The 19,794-nt window shown below is 40.3% G+C and overlaps 2 protein-coding genes across 12 annotated transcripts in view; one reads left to right on the top strand and one right to left on the bottom strand.

Moving 5' to 3' along the window:
- Positions 1-38: 38 nt before the first annotated feature.
- On the top strand, positions 39-6,713 carry NSA2 (NSA2 ribosome biogenesis factor). The gene is made up of 6 exons (XM_037903014.2): positions 39-202; positions 2,055-2,242; positions 3,057-3,207; positions 3,854-4,033; positions 5,301-5,493; positions 6,401-6,713. Exons 1-6 carry the CDS (start codon positions 200-202, stop codon positions 6,466-6,468), a joined length of 783 nt encoding a protein of 260 aa, XP_037758942.1. The 5' UTR covers positions 39-199; the 3' UTR covers positions 6,469-6,713.
- A 3,911-nt stretch (positions 6,714-10,624) lies between these two features.
- FAM169A (family with sequence similarity 169 member A) overlaps positions 10,625-19,794 on the bottom strand; it is a 65,139-nt gene continuing 55,969 nt past the window's right edge. For all 11 annotated transcript variants that reach the window (XM_043547611.1, XM_043547618.1, XM_037903010.2 and 8 more), the window contains 4 exons: positions 19,647-19,785; positions 17,676-17,844; positions 16,781-16,987; positions 10,625-15,068 (listed from right to left, as the gene is read on the bottom strand). In XM_043547611.1, coding sequence (XP_043403546.1) covers positions 14,514-15,068; positions 16,781-16,987; positions 17,676-17,844; positions 19,647-19,785 — 1,070 coding nt within the window. In that variant the 3' untranslated portion in view covers positions 10,625-14,513. The remainder of the gene's footprint in view (positions 15,069-16,780; positions 16,988-17,675; positions 17,845-19,646; positions 19,786-19,794) is intronic.

Raw genomic sequence — 19,794 nt, 5'->3', positions numbered from 1 at the left:
CCTTGGCCAAACGGGGCGTGTGCCGCTTGCTACAGGCGGAACGAAAGTGCCAGTGCCGGAAGCGGTTCTACCCGGCGGCGTTTTCCGGACGCACCAATCCTTTCCTTCTAGTCGTGCGGCGGCCAGACTGGATCGCCGGCCGCTGAAACTTGTGCACGGGCTGCTAACCGCCGCACCCAGCCCCACGAGCTAGGCCGCCATGGTGAGAGGAGGAGGAGGCTGTTTGAGAAGCAGGGGGCGCTGGGAGGGGTGAAGAGCGTCTCTGCCGGGGGGGTCTGTGCCTGGAGCGGGCCTTGGGCCAGGCGTAGCCGGAGCCCCTTTGTCCTCAGCGGCTGCAGAGTCCCGGCCTGACCCGAGAGCAGCGGGGCCCTGCGCCCCCTTTGGAGCGTCACGTCCCGGGCGCCTCTTCCTCTGGCGAGTCACGAAGCAGCCCCCGTCCCAGGCCCTGCGGGGCAGAGAGCGGCTCACCGAGCGGGGAGCGGGTGGCTCGCGGCGGGAGGAGCCCGTGGCAGTGCGGCATAGATCGGGGCTCCGTCCGTCCCCCACCCCGGGCTCCCCATTAGGGTTTAAAATACGCGTCTCTATGACCACACCAGGCCCGCCGGGCCACGGTGAATGAGACGGCTAAAGCCGTGGGTCAGCGCCCAGGAGAGCAGCAGGCTGCTGCCGGACCTGGGCTTCCCGGTGCCCCCCTAGAGACTCTCCCTATTGCTGCCCTGCCCCAGCGGACACCCGTCTGGACGCGCTCCCCTCTTCTCCCCCCCCCCCCCCCCGCGGTGGGGCACCCCACAGTTCACAAAACCGTGCCCTGGGGCAAGTGGCCTCAATCTCTAGCCCCCGCTGCGGCATTTCCGCTGGTGCCTCCCTGTGCACATAGACAAAGCATCAGCCTGATAGCTCGGTACTGTGCTATACCCCCTACCCCCCAACTCAGTCTCTGTGAAGGACCGGTGAAGGGGAGCTCAGCCAGACACGTATCGCACTGATCACACTCCTAGAAACGAAACCCAGGAAACTAATCCAGCTGTTGCTCCTCCAAGCTAGGATGGAAAAAGAGAATATTTTATATCTGTTTTGTAACATGCAGGAGATGGTCTGATCATGTGATGTTAGCGACCCAGTTAATTGTGTAGATATTTAAATATTGGGCACTTAACAGGACTTACTATCTTGTAAATCTAAACTGTAACTTCAGTGCTTATCACTTTCACACAAGCCACCATTGCACTCCTGTGTGGTTAAACTAGAGCACTAGAAAAGAGCTGTTGGAGGAATACAATATAATAGGTCTGCATTAATTTGGGCAGGCTCCCAGGACTCTGTATAGGGATACAGGACTTCTCTTTTGAGTTATCCTGAAGTTGGGAGCATGAACCATGGGAGCAGATACAGCTCATTAATTGCAAACAGGATATGAGGGATTGACACATCTATCTCTGTCATCAATTATATATATGGTCTCCACTACCATAATGTGAGTGCCTCACAACCTTAAATATGTTTATCCTCACAGCACCTATATGAGGTAGGGAAAGATTATTATACCCACTCTTCATAATGGGAACTAAGGCAGAGAGAGAGAGACTGATCACCCAGGAAGTGTGTGGTCAAGTAAACCTGGCAATAGCTGCTTTATCTCTCTGGAAGAGGCAGTCCTGCAGGGAAACTCTGGGAATAGCCAAGCTTCAGACTGAGGATTAACTCTGTTTTTGTTTGAGTTAACACTAAGATGACCTCAGGAACGAGGTATGTGTGGACTCTAGATCCAGTGTGTGCATTCTGTCCTGAACGGTGCAGGAACCCCACCTGTTTAGTATCACAAATCTGAAAAACTAAAGTAATTTTTGCTTGTACATTGACTGTTGTAACAGCATAGTACTGTTATTAGTCCATTATTAATTGACCATGTCACGTGTGATGCATCCAACAGTTTTGGAACCAGCTATCTCCAAGAAGTATTCCACTATGCAGATAAGAGGAGATTGAGTATATTGTGCAAAAAGCCTCACCACACTTTACTAACTTCTAAACAAAATATCTCCTTGCCTGTACAGCCACAGAACGATTACATAGAGTTACACCGCAAGCGATATGGTTATCGCTTGGATTACCATGAGAAGAAGAGGAAGAAGGAGGGCCGTGAGGCTCATGAACGGTCAAAGAAGGCCAAGAAATTGATTGGGTTGAAGGCCAAACTCTACCATAAGCAGCGCCATGCTGAGAAGATACAAATGAAAAAGACGTGCGTATCCATTTTTTCCTTGACACTGTTACACTCTCATGGTAGTTTAAGGTTGTGACTAGACATTGATATAGTTATGAATTATTAAACTGTCCATAGAGGCCTGTTTGAATTGCGTACTAAAACTTGAAAAATGCATCTGACTTGCAGGAACAAATTGTTGTGTCATAATTAAAAGATTTCTCCTTCTTGCTCTCCCCTGTCAAAACTGTTCCTACCATTAGATGTTAGCAGTGGACTTAGCATCTAGCACTATCAGTGATGAACATTAAATACTAGAACTGCTTCTAGATCTAAAACTGATCGAGGGGTGAGGGTGGGGCTTAATGGAACAATACAAGGTAATGTGTTTAAAGGGCTTTCCATGACTTTTGTATTCATTCAGATGTTTCTCTGTTGCCCTTCTTGTAAACTGTTAACAGAAAAAGCACAGTGGTTTATACCATATTATTTGGATCTTAAGATAAATTACCATACTAATCTTAACACTGTCAAGTTAAAATTACACTTCTGTTTGAAACTTTTACCCTATATTGTTGCAGATAACACCCACAATTTATTATAACTGAATTAATTAGAAGAAAAATATTCTTATTTATTTAGCTTGTGCACTTGACAACATTTTGTGCATAGATAGTTTTGGTCATATGCTGCTGTTGGAAATAACTTATCTTTAAAGAGAGCTTCTGAGCATACATAAGGCTTAAGATGACAGGTCAATGTGATAGTGGCTCATGTTGTCAAGCTTTTACATTAGATTTTTTTTGTACACCCTGAGGATGTTTTTCTGAATACTTGTTGTTTTTCCTTTTAGCATTAAGATGCACGAAAAGAGAAACACCAAGCAAAAGAATGATGAGAAAACCCCAGAAGGAGCTGTACCAGCATACTTGCTGGATAGAGAGGGCCAGTCCCGGGCTAAAGTTCTCTCCAACATGATCAAACAGAAACGAAAAGAAAAAGCTGTAAGTAACAATAGAAAAATTCAGATAATTGCTATTACTACGGTTTATTTAATGACCATTCGCAGTATTCATGCTGACTTCACTTGCAATCTGGAGGCAGAGTCTGAATAGTTCTGCAGGTTTGATTAGCACCTTGTTAAGCCCTTTTTTTTTTTTTTGCAGTAAATATAAACTTAGTATATTGGTATCTGCAAAAACTCGTAATGGCAGAGCTATTGAGTCAGAAAAATAACTAACAATCGTATACAATAACTTAACTTTCATGACATTTAGCAACAGTGTTAAATCACCATTGAGTTCAATAGAATATGAGGAGGAAGAACAATCAGTAATGTTTCCTGCATTTAAAAAATATTGCCAGAAAAAGAACAGCAACTAAAAATGTATCATCTAATAGATATAAAGAATTCAGATGTTTGAGACAATAGTGTGTTCCCTATGCTAATTGTCCCAGTTTGTCAGAATGATGGTCAGTGGCTCTTTTTATACATGTCTTTATTACAATAATATTTTGAGTTGCTACACCGTAAATCATATAAAAAGGAAGAACTATAATTTCTCTTTAGTAAAACTGTGTTTTATTCTTTGATATCTCTTCCCTTCCATTCACCAACACTTTAATAATGTTACTGGCCCTCCATTGTAGGGGAAATGGGAAGTTCCTGTGCCAAAAGTCCGTGCACAAGGAGAAACAGAAGTTTTAAAGGTGATTCGTACGGGAAAGAGAAAGAAGAAGGCCTGGAAGAGGATGGTTACCAAAGTCTGCTTTGTTGGGGATGGCTTTACTCGAAAACCTCCTAAATATGAACGATTTATTCGACCAATGGTAAGTTACTTGTATACAAATATGGTTTAACGTATATTTATAGCATTGAGTCAGTACATAGTATTTGTCAACAGTGACTCTCCCCAGTGAAAAGAAAAGGAGGACTTGTGGCACCTTAGAAACTAACAAATTTCTGGGGAGGAAATATACTTTGGTGATAATTAAGGTTAAGATTTTATTATTTTTAGTAAAAGTCATGGACAGATTGCTGGCACTAAAGAAGAATTTACAGAAGCCTGATCCCCACTGCCAGGGCTGACAGCGAGAGAGAGAGTAAGGATGTGGGTGTGGCTGACAGCTAGAGCCCCTCTGCTTGGGGCTCACCCTGTGGCACAGGGCTAACAGCCCAAGCCCCGCCTCCTGAGCTGAAGCCCTGAAGTCATGGAGGTCACAGATTCCGTGATGGTCTCATACCTTTAGTGGTAATCCAAAGTTAAAGTTGAAACTGTTGTAAATCAGCCACATTTCTAATAGTTTCCTTGTAGAAGCCTAAATCATGGAAATATAGGGCTGGAAGGGACCTTGAGAGGTGTTCTAGTCCAGACTCCTGCACTGAGGCACGACCAAGTAAACCTAGATCATCCCTGACAGGTGTTTGTCTAGCCAACTGAAATCTTATGTATGAGGAGACCCTTGAGTTCTTTCAGGGAGGCAGTGGCTCAGTGGATAAGGCACTGGTTTGACACACAGACCACTTGGATTCTATTGCCAGGTCTACCACTGGTCTACTGAATGACCTTGGGCAAGTCATTTCATCCCTCAGTTTCCCCATCTGTAAATATATCAATGTTGTTTACCTTCTCTGGAAAGCGTTTTGTGCTTTGTAAGACCCTGATATTTATAATTTCACAATAGGTGGGACGGGGAGGAATGGCTGCAGTTTTAGGTTTTACAAGGGATGTGTAGAAATTAAGAACTTTTGAGCCTAAAAATAAGAATGTGAAATACTTTACTATTAGCTCCTGATTTCTTCAACATGCAGAAACTATCTGCAACAGCAAGTATTCTTCTTCCCATACTAATTTTAAAGTGATGCGAACTGAAAATGTACAAATCTGAATAGTCTCTAGAGAATCTTATCTGATCATTTATCAGGGTTGAACAAATCTGACATCTTACAACTGACAGGTGACTCTTTAAAAAAATCACTTCAATCATTTCTCGCTGTAATTCCTAAAAATACAGGAAATTATGGAAACAACAATTTAGTTAGTTGGAGGTCATTTTTTTTTCTAATGGCTTTTATAATTTTATATTTATATAACAGGGCTTACGTTTCAAGAAGGCTCATGTAACACATCCTGAACTTAAAGCTACTTTTTGTCTACCGATACTTGGTGTAAAAAAGAATCCCTCTTCCCCTCTGTACACAACATTGGGTGTAATTACCAAAGGTACCGTCATTGAGGTGAATGTGAGTGAGCTTGGCCTTGTGACACAAGGGGGCAAAGTTATCTGGGGTAAGTATCCAACAAAAAGTTATCAGCTGTATTCCATAACTAGTCTAGAATTTTAACAAAGAATAAAGAGATTTGAATCTGATTTGTTATATTATAAGCATGTTAGTCTTAAGCTTTCAGTTCACCTTGTAAATGTCAAATTATTTAAGGGTCCAAAATCAACAATACAATACCCAAAATACTTGAATATAGCTGTTTTGGGATCTAAAGTTCTTCATTATAAACTCTGAGCTCTGGAGGGTGCTTTCATGCGTAAGCTGAAAAATGTTGCTAAATTGAAATCTATTTTTCTTTAAGAATATTATCAAAATGCAGTTCTCAGATTGCAATTAGTGTTTTGGAATGGGAGTCCATTAGACTACACAGGGTGGGATTGTGGAGGGGACTTTTAAAGGTGAATAAACTTACATTTATTCTTAAAACATAAGAATTAGGGGTCACCAAATGAAATTAATAGGCAGCAGGTAAAAAACAAACACTAGGAAGTATTTCTTCACACAACACACAGTCAGCGTGCAGAACTCTTTGCCAGAACACATTGTGAAGGCCAAGACACTATAACAGGGTTCAAAAAGGAAATAGATAAATTCATGGAGGATAGGTTTATCAATGGCTGTTAGCCAGGATGGGCAGCAATGGTGTCCCTAGCCATTTGCCAGAAGCTGGGAATGGGCTACAAGGGATGGATCACTTGATGATACAGGTTCTATTCATTCCCTCTGAAGCATCTGGTACTGGCCACGGTCAGAAGACAGTATATGGACCTTTGGTCTGACCTAGTATGGCCGTTCTTATGTACATTTAACTGTCTTTCAGGGTTAAGTTTTTATTTTCTGTAGTACCAGAAGCTGTTGGAAAATGATGCTTTATTCCAAGTTCTTTTCTCTTTTTTTTTTTTTTCCCTTAGGGAAATATGCACAGGTAACCAACAATCCAGAAAATGATGGCTGCATTAATGCAGTCCTGCTTGTCTGATTGGGGTCTTACTAAATATTGCACATGGACTCTTGCAAAATTGAGGCGAGTAAATCAAGAAGCTTGCAAGCAATTTAAGACTTTTAGCTTCCCACAAACCAAGCGTCAAACTTGAACCTAAGAGAGGAAGGTCAAAGAACTTAAACAATCAAGTTCCTGAAAATTTTACAAATATTAAAGCCCAACGGTATATAAACTGTTTGTTCCATTGAATGTTACCAGAATAAAGTCAATGAGCTTTCCAATTTTCTTTTTGTTGGGACAAAGTTATGTTTTTCTAAACTTTTTACTGTAACTAATTGAAAGTGATGGTTGCTCTCCTTCTGCAATTTGTGATGCAGGAATCACTTTAGAATTGCTAAATCTGGAAGAAAATTCAACTGAGGTTCTTGACAATGGGAAACAAGAAGGCAGAGTCATGCATACAAACTGCCCATCAGCGCATAGGTTAAGTTGGGGTCCTAAAGGTGGATGGAAAACAAGAGGAAACCCCAGATACAGAGAAGAAAGATCAAGATGATGATGATGCAGATGCAGTAAGGGCCAAGCAGCTGCAGCAAACAGTGCTGATTGTCAGAAACTGCACAGCACACAGGGCATGTTCTGCCATATCTCCAGCTTACTTAAGCTTACTTGCTGGTGGGAAAACCCCATAAAGAGGGAAGATACGTACCTCAAACTCCACACGTTCACATGTTCATCTGTGAACTAATGGAGAGAACCTAGAGGAAGCAGTGCAGCTGGGAGAAGGGAAGGAGAGATAGTGATATCTGAGCACAAGTAATAGTACCAACATTTTAGTACTTGCCACTAAGTATCCTGCTGGGGTTAGAAGGAGGCAAAGCTCTGACTTGCAGGCATTAGTATCTAAGAAGTGTGTGCTTTGAACAGTTTTTTTTTCCATCACTCAGACTTTTGATGCAAGGATTGCCGGAGGTGTGTCAATCTTTATCCTATGTATGAACCTACTGTCTTCATCATCATTCCCCCCCCAAATCTCAGCTGCATCAGAGGAGGAAGTAGGGCCTGAGAGCATGGCTCTGTGCTTCCAGGCAAGGAGGTAGTGAATACTGAGGAGTCTGTATTCATAGATTTCTTTGCTGCCTTGTTTCCTGATAGATGGCAGTATCTGCTAGATGTATATACAATCTACTGAATTATCTCAGAAGTGAAGGAAAATACCTACAATTAAATCAATGACTCACTTTTTTTGTTTTTTTTAAAGCACTAATGTAAATTCTTTAGTGAATGTGTAAATTCAGGGGTTATTCTAAATTCAAATTAGTTTGAATGCCATTTGGTTATACTCTAAATATTTATTCAGAAAGCAATCAAGCCTTCAAAATAAGAATTTTTCCTTCTGCTGTAATATTGGTCAGAGATCATGAACATACCAACAAGCTGTAGAAAAACTCCTACTTCAATTAGTAGTAGTTGAAAGTTATACAGTGAGTTTTTAAAAATAACTTTTTTGTACTTGTTGAAATATGCTTTAACAATTGGAAACAGAACTTTTTCAATAAGTGACAAAGACTTGAGTTATTCAGATTACGTGGCTTGATTTTAAGAGGTACATAATTTTAGTCTACAAGTACAGTGGGACTTACTAAAACATCCAATCAAGCTTCATTTGTTAGAGGACACTGGTAGTGTGAAGCTAAATTAGACCCTTAACTTTATTTTGAATTTTGGAAAAAGATACTCATTTCAGAAGTGCTTGTTGATGCAGTTACTACTGGTTACAAGTGTAACGATGGTAGTAGACTAGACGAGTGGTCCCCCAAACCTTTCAGGGTTGTGCTCCCTCCCTGCCCTTTGTGGGGGCTGGTCCTGGCCTCAGCTACACCCCCATAGGGGGATATGCCCCACAGTTTGGGGACTTTTGGACTAGACAAATACTGATTCCTGGCTCCTCTCATACTTGAGGTATGATCTAGTCAAAGCTTTGTTCCCTCTCCTCTCCCAAAAATACATCTTCAGTGGTTCCCTCTATTACAATCTCCCAGATTGTACAGTTTGTGCTTATTAAGTTTGATTGGAATGAACAGTCTGATATGCTGAACATGCAGTTATTTTCAGCTTTTATCTTCCATCAGTTGTTTGGGAATACAAGTTTTTGGGTTGGATGACCCACTATATCAGAAGTTAGAAAAAACAACCAACCAGATTCTTTAAAGCAGTGCATGAAACCACCAATAAATATCCAATCAAAGATGTTAAAGGTCAGGCAGCTCAGAAGCTAACTTGTCTTTAGCTACTCCATCTATACTTGTTTCAAGCCCTCAGCAATTATACATATCAACTATCTTACTCTGATGATTTAAGAAGCCAGAGGTAGTCCTAAACAAGGAAATAATTTGCAATTACAAGTTATTTTGTACATGTAGAAAGTATACCACTAGCAGTACCTTATGCTGCATGATCACATTTCTAGCTCCATAATGGTATAGTTGTAAAGGTAGAATTTTTGTAATAGAAGGCAATGTACAAAATAGAATATAAATTAAGGCCCCAAACCTGCAAACATTTGCACACATATTTTAGTCTGTAATCCCACTCTTGAAAAGGCCTTGTATTAAACACACTGTTGCAAACTCATGCCGTATTTTATTTCTTAAAGCCCCAATCCCCTCGTGTCAGGTGATTACATAAGAATCAGCTTTCGTTTTAAAAAAAGTTCCAGCCCCTCCCGCCCTTTTTTGGTAGAAAAAAGGACCCAAAGCCCCAAAGGTATTTAGGCTCCGAACTTCCATTGATGTCAAGACCCTTGAAGCTCTGGACCAAGATGCCTAAACACTCTTGACAGTGTGATTTTTCTGGACCCAACTCATTTATTTGAATGCTTGGAGTTGATAGTACTAGATATATCAAAAGGTACTCTACAGACACAGTCAAATGGGACTGCTGACATGCAGAAAGTGACACATATGCACAATGCTAAGTGTCCGCAGAACTGGGACTTAAGTCCATAAAAAACTGCCATTAAATGGATCAAGCTAAATGCATTTTTTGTACCAATTTAACTACAGAAGCTTCTGTCTAAAGTTATGTTCACGCACTGATTGGCTTAACTGCATTTTTTTTTAAAGTCAGAATTTGTGTGTGTTTTAGGAAAGTCTTGTCAGAGCCATGTATGTCCCAAGACTGTGCCTTCTAATTGGTTAACTAGTTTTCAGACAAACATTTATACAATGAACAAACAAAAAAGTTACATGACTGATTTGAATTTAATGAGGTTCACAAGCAAATATAGTGTGTATTGATATTTGCTTGGCAGGTGGGGGGACATTTTTGTGATGATAGGCTCTGGCCCCAATCCCTCCCACGTCTCATGTCTGAAATGCCAGTTGAATTTGTTAAGATCTTCACATACAGTAAGTGATCGACAATTAGAGGGACGTTTTCATCTAATTGTGGTCTCTATTTATGAAAACACAATCTTAAATATGTGTTTTAACTTAACTTGTATTCATGCTATAAACACAATCCACTGTTAGCTGCATAATACAGCTGTTGCCAATAAGGACTTACTCCTGCAATTGTGTCTTCATGGCACCTTGTGGAGCCACGTGGGCCTCACTTGGGGGGTTCACATAGGTCCACCTGCATGGATGCAGTTGCAGGATCAGGACCTACATATGCGACCTCTACCTTCTCTCAACTTACGTTTTTGTTCCTCCAATCTGTGTAGGATCACGTTGCAATTTGCATTTTGTTACTATTTTAAACTTAAGCTTAAAGAACCTCTAACTCTGGAAGACCTGTTTAAGATATGTTTGAAATATACTGCGTTGACTGGATAAATTATTAGTTGTACCTTATACCGCCAATGGTTTAGTCTGAAGTTGTTAATGTATAAGAAAATTAAATGTGGACATATGAAGCTATAAAGTAGGGAGTGAGGGGGGAAAATCAGTTTTGTCTTGCAGTTCACATTTTAAGACTGCAATCCTGGAGTTTATTGAACAGTATTTTTCATTAGGTGAAAAGTTCAGATTCCTAAAGCAAAGTTCCATGGTAGTATTTAAATTATGGACTAAAGCTAACATAGTTAAATACTGACATTTGGAGAACTATAAATTGAACCTTAGTGAGCTAGAGTGATTGAAAATGTTTGCTGTTTAGCAGAGGGGACTCAAATACTGAAACCAAGAAAGAAAAGTCACAAAATATAAGTTTAATTACTACTTTGAAACATCTCAAAAGCCATTAAGACAATACCAAAGGAAAAACTAAAAATACTATAACAAGACTTAACACAGTAATCCAGAATAGCAGTACATCTTCCATAAGAGATTTATAAACATAGTACCACATGTTTAGAAAACATCCAACACCACATTTATGAAAATAAATTTAAAATGTATCTCCTTGGAAATAAAGTTTGAAAATGGGGTATCATTAATCAGAATGGAGCACATAAGCTGACACTAGGACTATTTATTGCTAGCGTATGTATAACTTAGGTAGTGGTGTTGATGTCATTGCAAATGAGATCTAATTACTGAAGTCCAGGAAATATTGTGATGGGGTGGGGGGGGAGACACAGCAAAGAATAAGCAACATAGCATTTATCAAGCTAAAACTCAAATTCCATTTCTAAAAGAAGATATGAATGTAAGTTTAATGTGATGGGTTCTGGGAAACAGGATGAGAACAGTAAACGATATTTCTGCATGAAATGAACATGGCCTTTACAAAGAAAAGAATACAAATTTGTGGGAAGCAGAGCAATCTTCATGAAAATTAGTGAGCAATACAAATAAGACATGAACAAATGTCAGGTTCAAATACAAAGCCATTTATCATCTAAGGGTGAGGCGGAAATCAAAAGTTAGTGTTCTTTAAGCTCTGATCCTAGTCTAAATAAGGCTCAAGAATAATACTGCTTGCTTTAGTTGTCCATATATTGTTCCACATCGTGTTTTAGTAACATTTAGTACAAACTGTATAAAAATCAAACACTATTCTGATTTTGGATTGCTGGTGTGGTAAGACCTTAAAAAGTTCTAACCGTTCAATGGTAATCCGAAACAAGAAAGACAGTATTTTACTTCTGTTAAGCCTAAAAAAGGGTAATTTTATTTCCCAAAGTTAAACTCTTCATTGACATGCTTAGTTGTAAATGGAGATGTTCTCTTTGCAATAGCATAGCAGAAGGTATATTTGAGATTATGCTATGTTGTAATTAGACTTTCAACACTGTAATGAAAATTAATTCTTTTGTATGAATAGCTTGATTTCACCAGCTCATTATTGTTCAGATAGCTGATACCAAATATGACATTTAGCTCAAATGACTGGTGTAATCCTTCTGTAGTAGTAGGATATCCCTATTAGCAGCAGAATGGCTGTAAGAATTCTTAATTATGCACCTGTTCTCCATATTCCTAATAATCAGGGGCCTGATTCTGATCTCAGTTTTGCTAGTTTTACACAAGTGTAACTCCTTTGGACATCAATGAGTAACTCAGTTTACACCAGTTTAAGTGAAATCAGATTCAACCCCTAAGACTCTGCTCTTGCTGCCACGTAAATCAAGGGGAGTTTTACTGTTGAAATAATAATTGGTGCTAACTGTGCAAATGTAAATGTGCAATGAACAGGAAATATCTGAAACAGGATATGTTAGCATAAGTTAGTTCTGAGTTATCCATACGGGGGGAAAAAAAAACACAAGCGAACTGACCTTAAATGCAGCAAGCCAGGGTGCATGGTCTGAAAAATGCTGTTGTTCAACACAATTGAAAATGAAAGTGAGTTTTAATTAAAAGTAGATATTTTTGTAAGTTATCTACTGAAGTACACGAGTCTATTACTCTTTCCCAAAGCTTAACTCTTTGCAACTAACAGCCTAACATTCATATCCTCCACTTTTTAAAATTTACTATACACAAAAAACATATTTTTAGGTCAACCCCCTGTCCCTAACGAGTTCAATTCTTGCAACAACAAAATGTAGTGTTTTCCAACTGTCTATTTTTACAACTAATCTTAGCGCTAAAAGAGAAGCCACAGCATACATAACAGGTTTTTCTTGTGTGCTTTATAGAAAATGTTTAATTGGTTTTTAGAAAGGCTGAAGGTTCACTTGAATATTTATAAGCAATCAAGAAAAGTTCTGCTTATACCTCTCATCCACAATGTTAATATACAACAAATGTACATTGACAGGAAAAGTTGCAACATTTTAAGAAATCCAAATATAACTCAATGATTCTATGCACCCCAATTCCAGAGCATATGCAATACAAGCCTCTAAAAAACCTGCACCCTCATTGTAAAGTGAGTGAAAACAGTTTAAAAGAACAAGGGTGTTTCACCAGCTAAATAAGATAAGAAAATATCTAAAAAGTTAAACTGTACATTCATAAAATCAAAGCAGATTCTTATACTTGTTTCATAGAGGATAAAAATTAAAAGATCATTGATGTTATTCAAGTGAACCTTTTATTTATAAACCCTAAAGAGAAATAAGTAGGTACCTCCAATTTTGAGACATTTAGGTGCCAACTTTTGCTCATCTATCTTATAAAATATGTAAGAGTATAAATAGTCACATTTCTTCCTTTCTGTGCATGCACCACTGCTCTTACTTATTCCTGAGTTTTTACCCATTATTGCAGGAGCTTCATTATTGGACAGAAATAAACGGCGATTTAAAAATATATAAATTGATGTATAACATTGCAATTTGAGTCAAATGTGTTAGAGGTATCACTGAAGATGGGGTAAAAGGGACTATTCAGAAACATGGATGAATAGTCTAGTTTTTTTCCTGCCAACTCTGTCTGTCTGAATGCTGCAAGCTTGGGTGTTATTAGCCAAGTAACCAAACTGGAAAGCTGTTATCCCAGAAATTATATCAGAGTCAGGGCTACTTCACTCTTTCATCTAACTGCAACAATCTCCTGGTAGTTAGACAAAGACAAGAATTTGGCATACACGGATGTTTGCTGCATCTCCGATTAATGTTTACTTTACACTAATGAAATGTCATGGTATACCTGGAATTTTTGGGCCCACAGAAGTCTTGCACGTGATAGACATCACATCTACCGGCTGCTGAATGTACCAGCCAAGTATTTGGAAGATACCAGGTAGAATTCCCTATTCAGCCCATTTCCAGCTGAAGGGTTATTTTAAGTTATTTTCTGCACTGTGACACAAAGAACCAAATCAGCACATGTACATGGGGTGGCAGTCCAAACAGATCTGTAAACGTATGGGCGGCTCAACACACAAGTAAAAGTAGATGCTATAAAAGTATGCTTAATGTTGAATTTTGAAATGATAAATGTATAACTTACCACATAAGCATCATTAATGCTCCACTAAAAAGCTTCATTATTGTATTGTACAATGCTAGACATTGTTTTGACAGTGCTTCAGATCATGGACTCAGCTGTTTTTCTTTCAAATGAATAGTAAATGGGATTTGGAAGTAGGGGTGGAAAATCAGTTCACCTAAAACAATACTAGAGAAAAAATAGATAGTACTGTTCATGTTATTTTGGACCATTAAGTTGTAAGAGTAAGTTCTTGTGTATACTCCCCTCATCTTGAGATCAATATTTATGCCATATATTCTTTTTCTCTACTCTATTCTCTGGTAGTCTATGTGGGTTTTTCCCCCCTCTGTCCTGCTTTTTTCTCAAGAGGAGAACACAATTTTATAAACATCTGGTGTGAAATCCTGGCCTCATTGAAGTCAATGGGTTTAGGATTTCACAGATGGTATTTTCTTCTAACAATTCTAATCTTAAATGTAAATTCTGTTGCTTTGCTAACACAACTGTTCCATTTATTCAGCATTTATCCTTTATAAAGGGGGAGATTGGCCATTTACTTCCATACTCCGATGAAGCTCATTGTATAGTGGTTAAAAATTCGAGAAAAGTTGAGGAAAGGTGGTGAACCCCGAAGGGAAGTCTAACCCAAACTTCTGAATACATGTGTATCCTGTGTCCCATGCAATTTAATAATACCCTATTTTAAATGAAATAATAACTTACAAATAGCTGGATTAACAAGCGACTTCATTGTTAAGCTGGCTTTCCTTTCTTCTTGGGTGGTCCTTTGTACCCTTTGGCCTTTCTTCGTAAGTTCCTCCGATCTACTATTGGTACCTCAATTTCTGTTTCTTCTGAGCTGCTGTCAGCAACTCTCTCTGCTGCTGTCTGCGTGTATTGATCCATCTGTTCAGAAGACTCCTCAGACTGCTCTTCTGATTGGTTCTTTTGTCCTTCTGAATGTTGCTGGAACGACACATCCTCAAGTTCAACCACTATCAAAGAACTCTGACCGAGGACAACAGGGGTTTCTTGTGAATCATGCCCTGCTTCCTCACTTTGCTCCTCCAAGGAAGAAGATGCGTTGGGCGACACATTTTCAGAAACTGATTCTTCTAGTGCTTCAGTTACCACAGAGTTTGAAAGGCCATTATCGGATGGTTCTTCTTTTGGCACTGAAGCTACAGTATCTGTACTTTCATCAGATGATTTCTTCCTTTGCGCTGTTTGCTGCTCCTCTTCAATGCCCTCTTTTTCCATAGATATACTTTCCTCCGTCAGTATTTCTGAATCAGTAGTGTTCATAACCTGAGGAAAAAAGAAGAGTCAAAACCATCAAGGGGACTATTCACATGTTCTGGAGATGGTACAGACTCTGGGCCTTCCCCTGCAAGGTGCTGAACACCCTCAGCTCACAGTGGGAGTTGAAGCACCCAGCAATTTACAGCATTGGGTGCACCATTAACAATCCTCTCCTTCCCCTCACACAAGCCATCTTCCTGGCTTAGGGCCTTGACATTATCTGATGTTTTCTAAAACTTTGAAATACAAAAATTCAGAGGATCACTCAGGCACAATGGGGCACACTGCAAAAGTAGTGCAGAGTAAGCATATGGACATTGGCTTGTCTGTACTTGTTCCAATAGCTAGCATTCTGATTGGTCCCTATAACTGCATATAACTATGCCTTTAGATTGTAAATTCCTTGGGATGTGGATCTCCCTCTCTATTGTATCAAACATAAATTACTTGAAGGGCCTTGACAGCGAAGACAAGACCTACCCACACCCTACCGATCATATCTCATTCAGTATCAAAAGGTTGACTCCCACCGCTGATCACCCTATGATGCCAGCCACCATCGTCCACTGTTCAATTTTCAAACAAGCATCTTTGTGCTTTCTCCCATGCTGCTCCCCACTCTTGGGAGCAGCTCCTCGAACATATCCACAAAACTACATTATCCTCCTTAAAACTCTTTTGCCTAGAAAAAACTTGACAACAGTTCAGTTGCTACAGTGCTGAGACCACTGTATCATGGTGACCAATATTGTCTCATTTCCTTGTTCTCCTGTCTGTCTGTATCATCTCTGGTCTTAGATAGACTGTAAAGCTCTTTGGGGCAGGGACCATCTTTCTGTTCTGTGTTTGTACAGCACCTAGCACACTGGTTCCCAAACTGGGGGGCATGAAGAAATTCCAAGGGGGGCACGAGGCTACCCAGCCCTTGAGCTCCCGGCCGGGGAGGCTAGCCCCCAGCCCCTCCCCTCCTGTCCACCCTCCCCCACAGCCATGCCGGGAGCGCAGCTTGCGCCCGCCCATCTCCCAGGCTTTCCAATAAGCCAGTGCTGCCGCTCTGAGCGGCCTGGTAAGGGGGCGGGGGGATGGGGCGGAGGTTCTGGGAGGCAGTCAGGAGACAGGGAGCGGGGGGGGGGTTGGATGAGCTGTGGGGTCCCGGGAGAAGGTGGTCAGGGGACAAGGAGCAGGGTGGGGGTTGGATGTGGGTAAAGGAGAGGTGAGGGGCGTGAGGGTTTCTCGAAAATTAAAAAGGGGGCCTGATGCCAAAAAGGTTGGGAACCACTGACCTAGCACAACGATGTCCTGGCCCAGGACTGGGGCTCTTAGGTACTATGGTATTACAAATAAATAAGTTTCTTATACTTTACCAGCAATTAATGGTGTAATATATTTTATTTTGCCCTACTCATTTTATCAAATCTAAGTACTGAGAGAAATTACTAGCCACAACAGAGGGATGGCTTGTTGAATGTCGCTATTTTCCCTGAAGATACTGGAGACGTATTTGAGTATTACTAAGGGAGATTGGACCAGAGCATTGTTTTCCTTAGTTTTAATGAACATAGATTTATTGTTATTGCATATTACTAAAACATCAGTCTTATTTTATTTATGGATTTTGCCATATGTTCTGACAACTGTTTTTGCAAGTAATTCATGGCCTATACCAATTAAATAAATAAACGTAATCTATGCATTGCATTTTGTTGCACTTCCCTCACCTTATCTGATGCAGTGTCTTCAGAAGATTTTGCTGAAGAGTCAAGGATTAACGGAACAAACAGAGTTAAAGATTCTTCTTCTGGATTGTCAGACTGTAATTTTGATTCACCATCTAGTATTTCACTAGCTGTTTCCTCTTCAGTCATGAGTGATGGTTTGATAGTCTTTTCTGTTAGCTCACCATTGAGTGGCTCTGATTCAGTTTCCTAAAGTGACATTCATAAGTCAAGCTAGGGCACAGCCATTGTTCAAAACATCAGCGTAAAAAACCTCAGAGGCAGAACTTTTGCATACAGACATTGATCAGCAGGGTGTGAGGTTCTACCAAGACACCAATGTTACTTCTAGCTTTAATTTCATAACTTCTGTTACAGAGTAAAACTGTTATGCAAACAGTTATATTTATTATGGTTTTTTTATTTTTTGGCTTTTTTCAAGCATAAAAATTAAAGCACACATTTTCAAAATTTGCAGGAGTCTCTGATATACAGCAAGCCATTGGTTCCTTGAGGATCATCTAATTTTCTTCAGAGATACTAGACCAGATTCTGGCCTCTGCTCCAGCTACTTTTTGAGTTAACTGGCTAGCTGGGGATTTACGTTACAGAAGCTCTTGTGGACTCTAATGTTCACAATAAGTATAGAGGACATTTCCCTAACCTTAATTCTGTACCAGCTTCATCTTCCAAATGGATTTAAGATGTAGTCCCACATAAAGTGCATTGCAATAAATTTCATATAGAGTTAGCAAACACATACAAGATGGTAGCAAAGACCACATTTGACACAAAAGGTTGCAATTTCCTGCTCAGATGTGGATGGAAAGCTTCCTCAAGCCTATCACCACCACCTGGGCCTTATTTACAGGGAACTTCAACCAAACTCAGCTCCTACCTCTTTCTCATCTTGTTTTTCAGGTGGTGATGTACATAACTCTTGTGTTTCCAATACTGACTGGTCCTCATTGTCAGCTTCTGTTTCCTCTTCATTTTCAACTACATTTTCTTCAGTTTCTTCTACTAACTCTTCTGAGCTTTCAGATGTATGTGCTACAGGTTCCAACCTGCAACAGAAAATAAAACAACTCTTAATTTTTTTAGGTTAATAATCTCAGTGACACCATTTAATAATGAGAACCTTCTCCCACAGCAAGTTAATTAGTATAATACACATTCATCATATAGGAGTGTGGAACCCAGCTAAATAAATAAAATTATATGTTGAAAATGGATAACTCCTAACTAGATAGCTATTCAACTAGACTGTTGCTGCACCAATACATAAAGAGGCCTCTATCTTGCATCCATTAAATTCAAAGCTAGAAATCAGGAACACCTTCATGAGGGCTGCAAGCTTTTGAAGTAATAAAACGTTAATCGCTTAACTGTAAAAAAAAATTTGGACCCTGTGAAAAGAGACCCAGCTTCTCCCAACCCTGGTATACCAGTATCAGTCTCATGTGACTTAATTGTCTGAGTAGCCTTATAGAGCTAAAATGATCATTAATTTCATATAGTTTACAAAATGTCTAACTGGATTAGAATTCAAGATAGCAGACAGCATGCAGATTGGCTGGAAAAGTAAAGCTTTGATGTAGCCAAAGGTAATGAGGTCTCAGAAATGTTCACTTTTTATTTTTGGGATGATGGAATTTTTCATCTTTAAGTGCACTTAGGTTTTATATATGAAGAAATGATAGTGTGCACAGCTGACTTGTATACAGTTGTTTCACCAGCATTCTATAACTACACACCACAGTTTCTCAAGACAGATTATGGCAGTGGTGCCACAAAATTTTTACCACAAGCCCTAATATCCTGATTTTCAAGAACAGTCATGAGCTTCCCAAGTATCCAACTAGCCAATTATCTGTGGTTACAAGTCTCGAAGCACTGATTGCCAATCTGTGGGACAGGTGGTTAGAAATCACTGAATAAATTTCATATATTCCAAACACTGTCCATTTTACAGCAGCACATTGTCTAGAAGTGCATAATAGCAGCATATCAGCAGCATATCATCTCTGATTCCATTTAGCTATTCACCAGGAAAGTAAAAAGCAGACCCTGGACAGTAGCGTAGCTAGAGGGGGGAGCAACTGCTCCCCCACTGAGCACAAGTGGAGGCTTTTTAATTTTTTGGCGCCTTTTTTAATTTTTACTCACCCGGCGGCACTCTGGGTCTTCGCTGGCAGGTCCAGCGCTTCGGCAGCGGGGGACTTCACGCATTCTGGGTCCTCGGCAGCATTTCGGCGGCGAGGGCCTTCAGTGCTGCCGAGGACCCGGTGCGCCGCCCGGTAAGTACAAGCAGGTGGCACCTTTTTTTATGTCTGCTCCCCCTGTTCGCTCCACCTAGCTATGCCACTGACCCTTGATAGTGCAGGACATGTGAAGCCACTTAGGGCTTTTCTACACTGGCAATTTAGAGCGCTGAAACTTGCAGCGCTGTAAAGTGCCAGTGTAGACAGTGCTTTGAGCACCAGTAGCTGCGCTCCCAGCGCTGGTAGCTATTCCCCTCATGGAGGTGGTTTTTTTAGAGTGCTGGGAGAGTTCTCTCCCAGCACTATGCTGCGACTACACAAACCATGTTAAAGCGCTGCAGTGTTCTTCCTATGGTCCCCAAAATCTGCTGAGTTTATAGGGAGAAACAAACCATTGCTTTGGTGCGATCACTTCAGAGTTGGCGGCTTGCTTTTTCCCCCTAGAGTTTTATTTTTAAAGTAATCAGCAAATCAGACTAAAGCAGGGGAAGGGAGGGTATATCAATTTTGCTTTTTAATGGGATAGGAAATAGCATGTACCACATGAGTAGGTACACCACAGCTCCGACACCACTGAAACGGCAAAATGAAAAGTGACACATTACCTGCTTCCTGATATCCAAAGAAGGTTTTCATCCTCTCCTGAAGGAATTTCAGTTTCAGATTCCTGGCTCCTCTTTCCTATCCTGGGACGTTTTAAATGACTGCTTCGTGTTCGAGTGGAAACGGGTGTAACATCAAGCTCTTAAAAAT

The sequence above is a fragment of the Chelonia mydas genome, chromosome 5, assembly GCF_015237465.2.
Source record: "Chelonia mydas isolate rCheMyd1 chromosome 5, rCheMyd1.pri.v2, whole genome shotgun sequence".
Classification (NCBI taxonomy): domain Eukaryota; kingdom Metazoa; phylum Chordata; order Testudines; family Cheloniidae; genus Chelonia; species Chelonia mydas.
The sequence above is the reverse complement of the archived record's forward strand: the minus strand, read 5'-3'. Positions and strand labels throughout refer to the sequence as shown.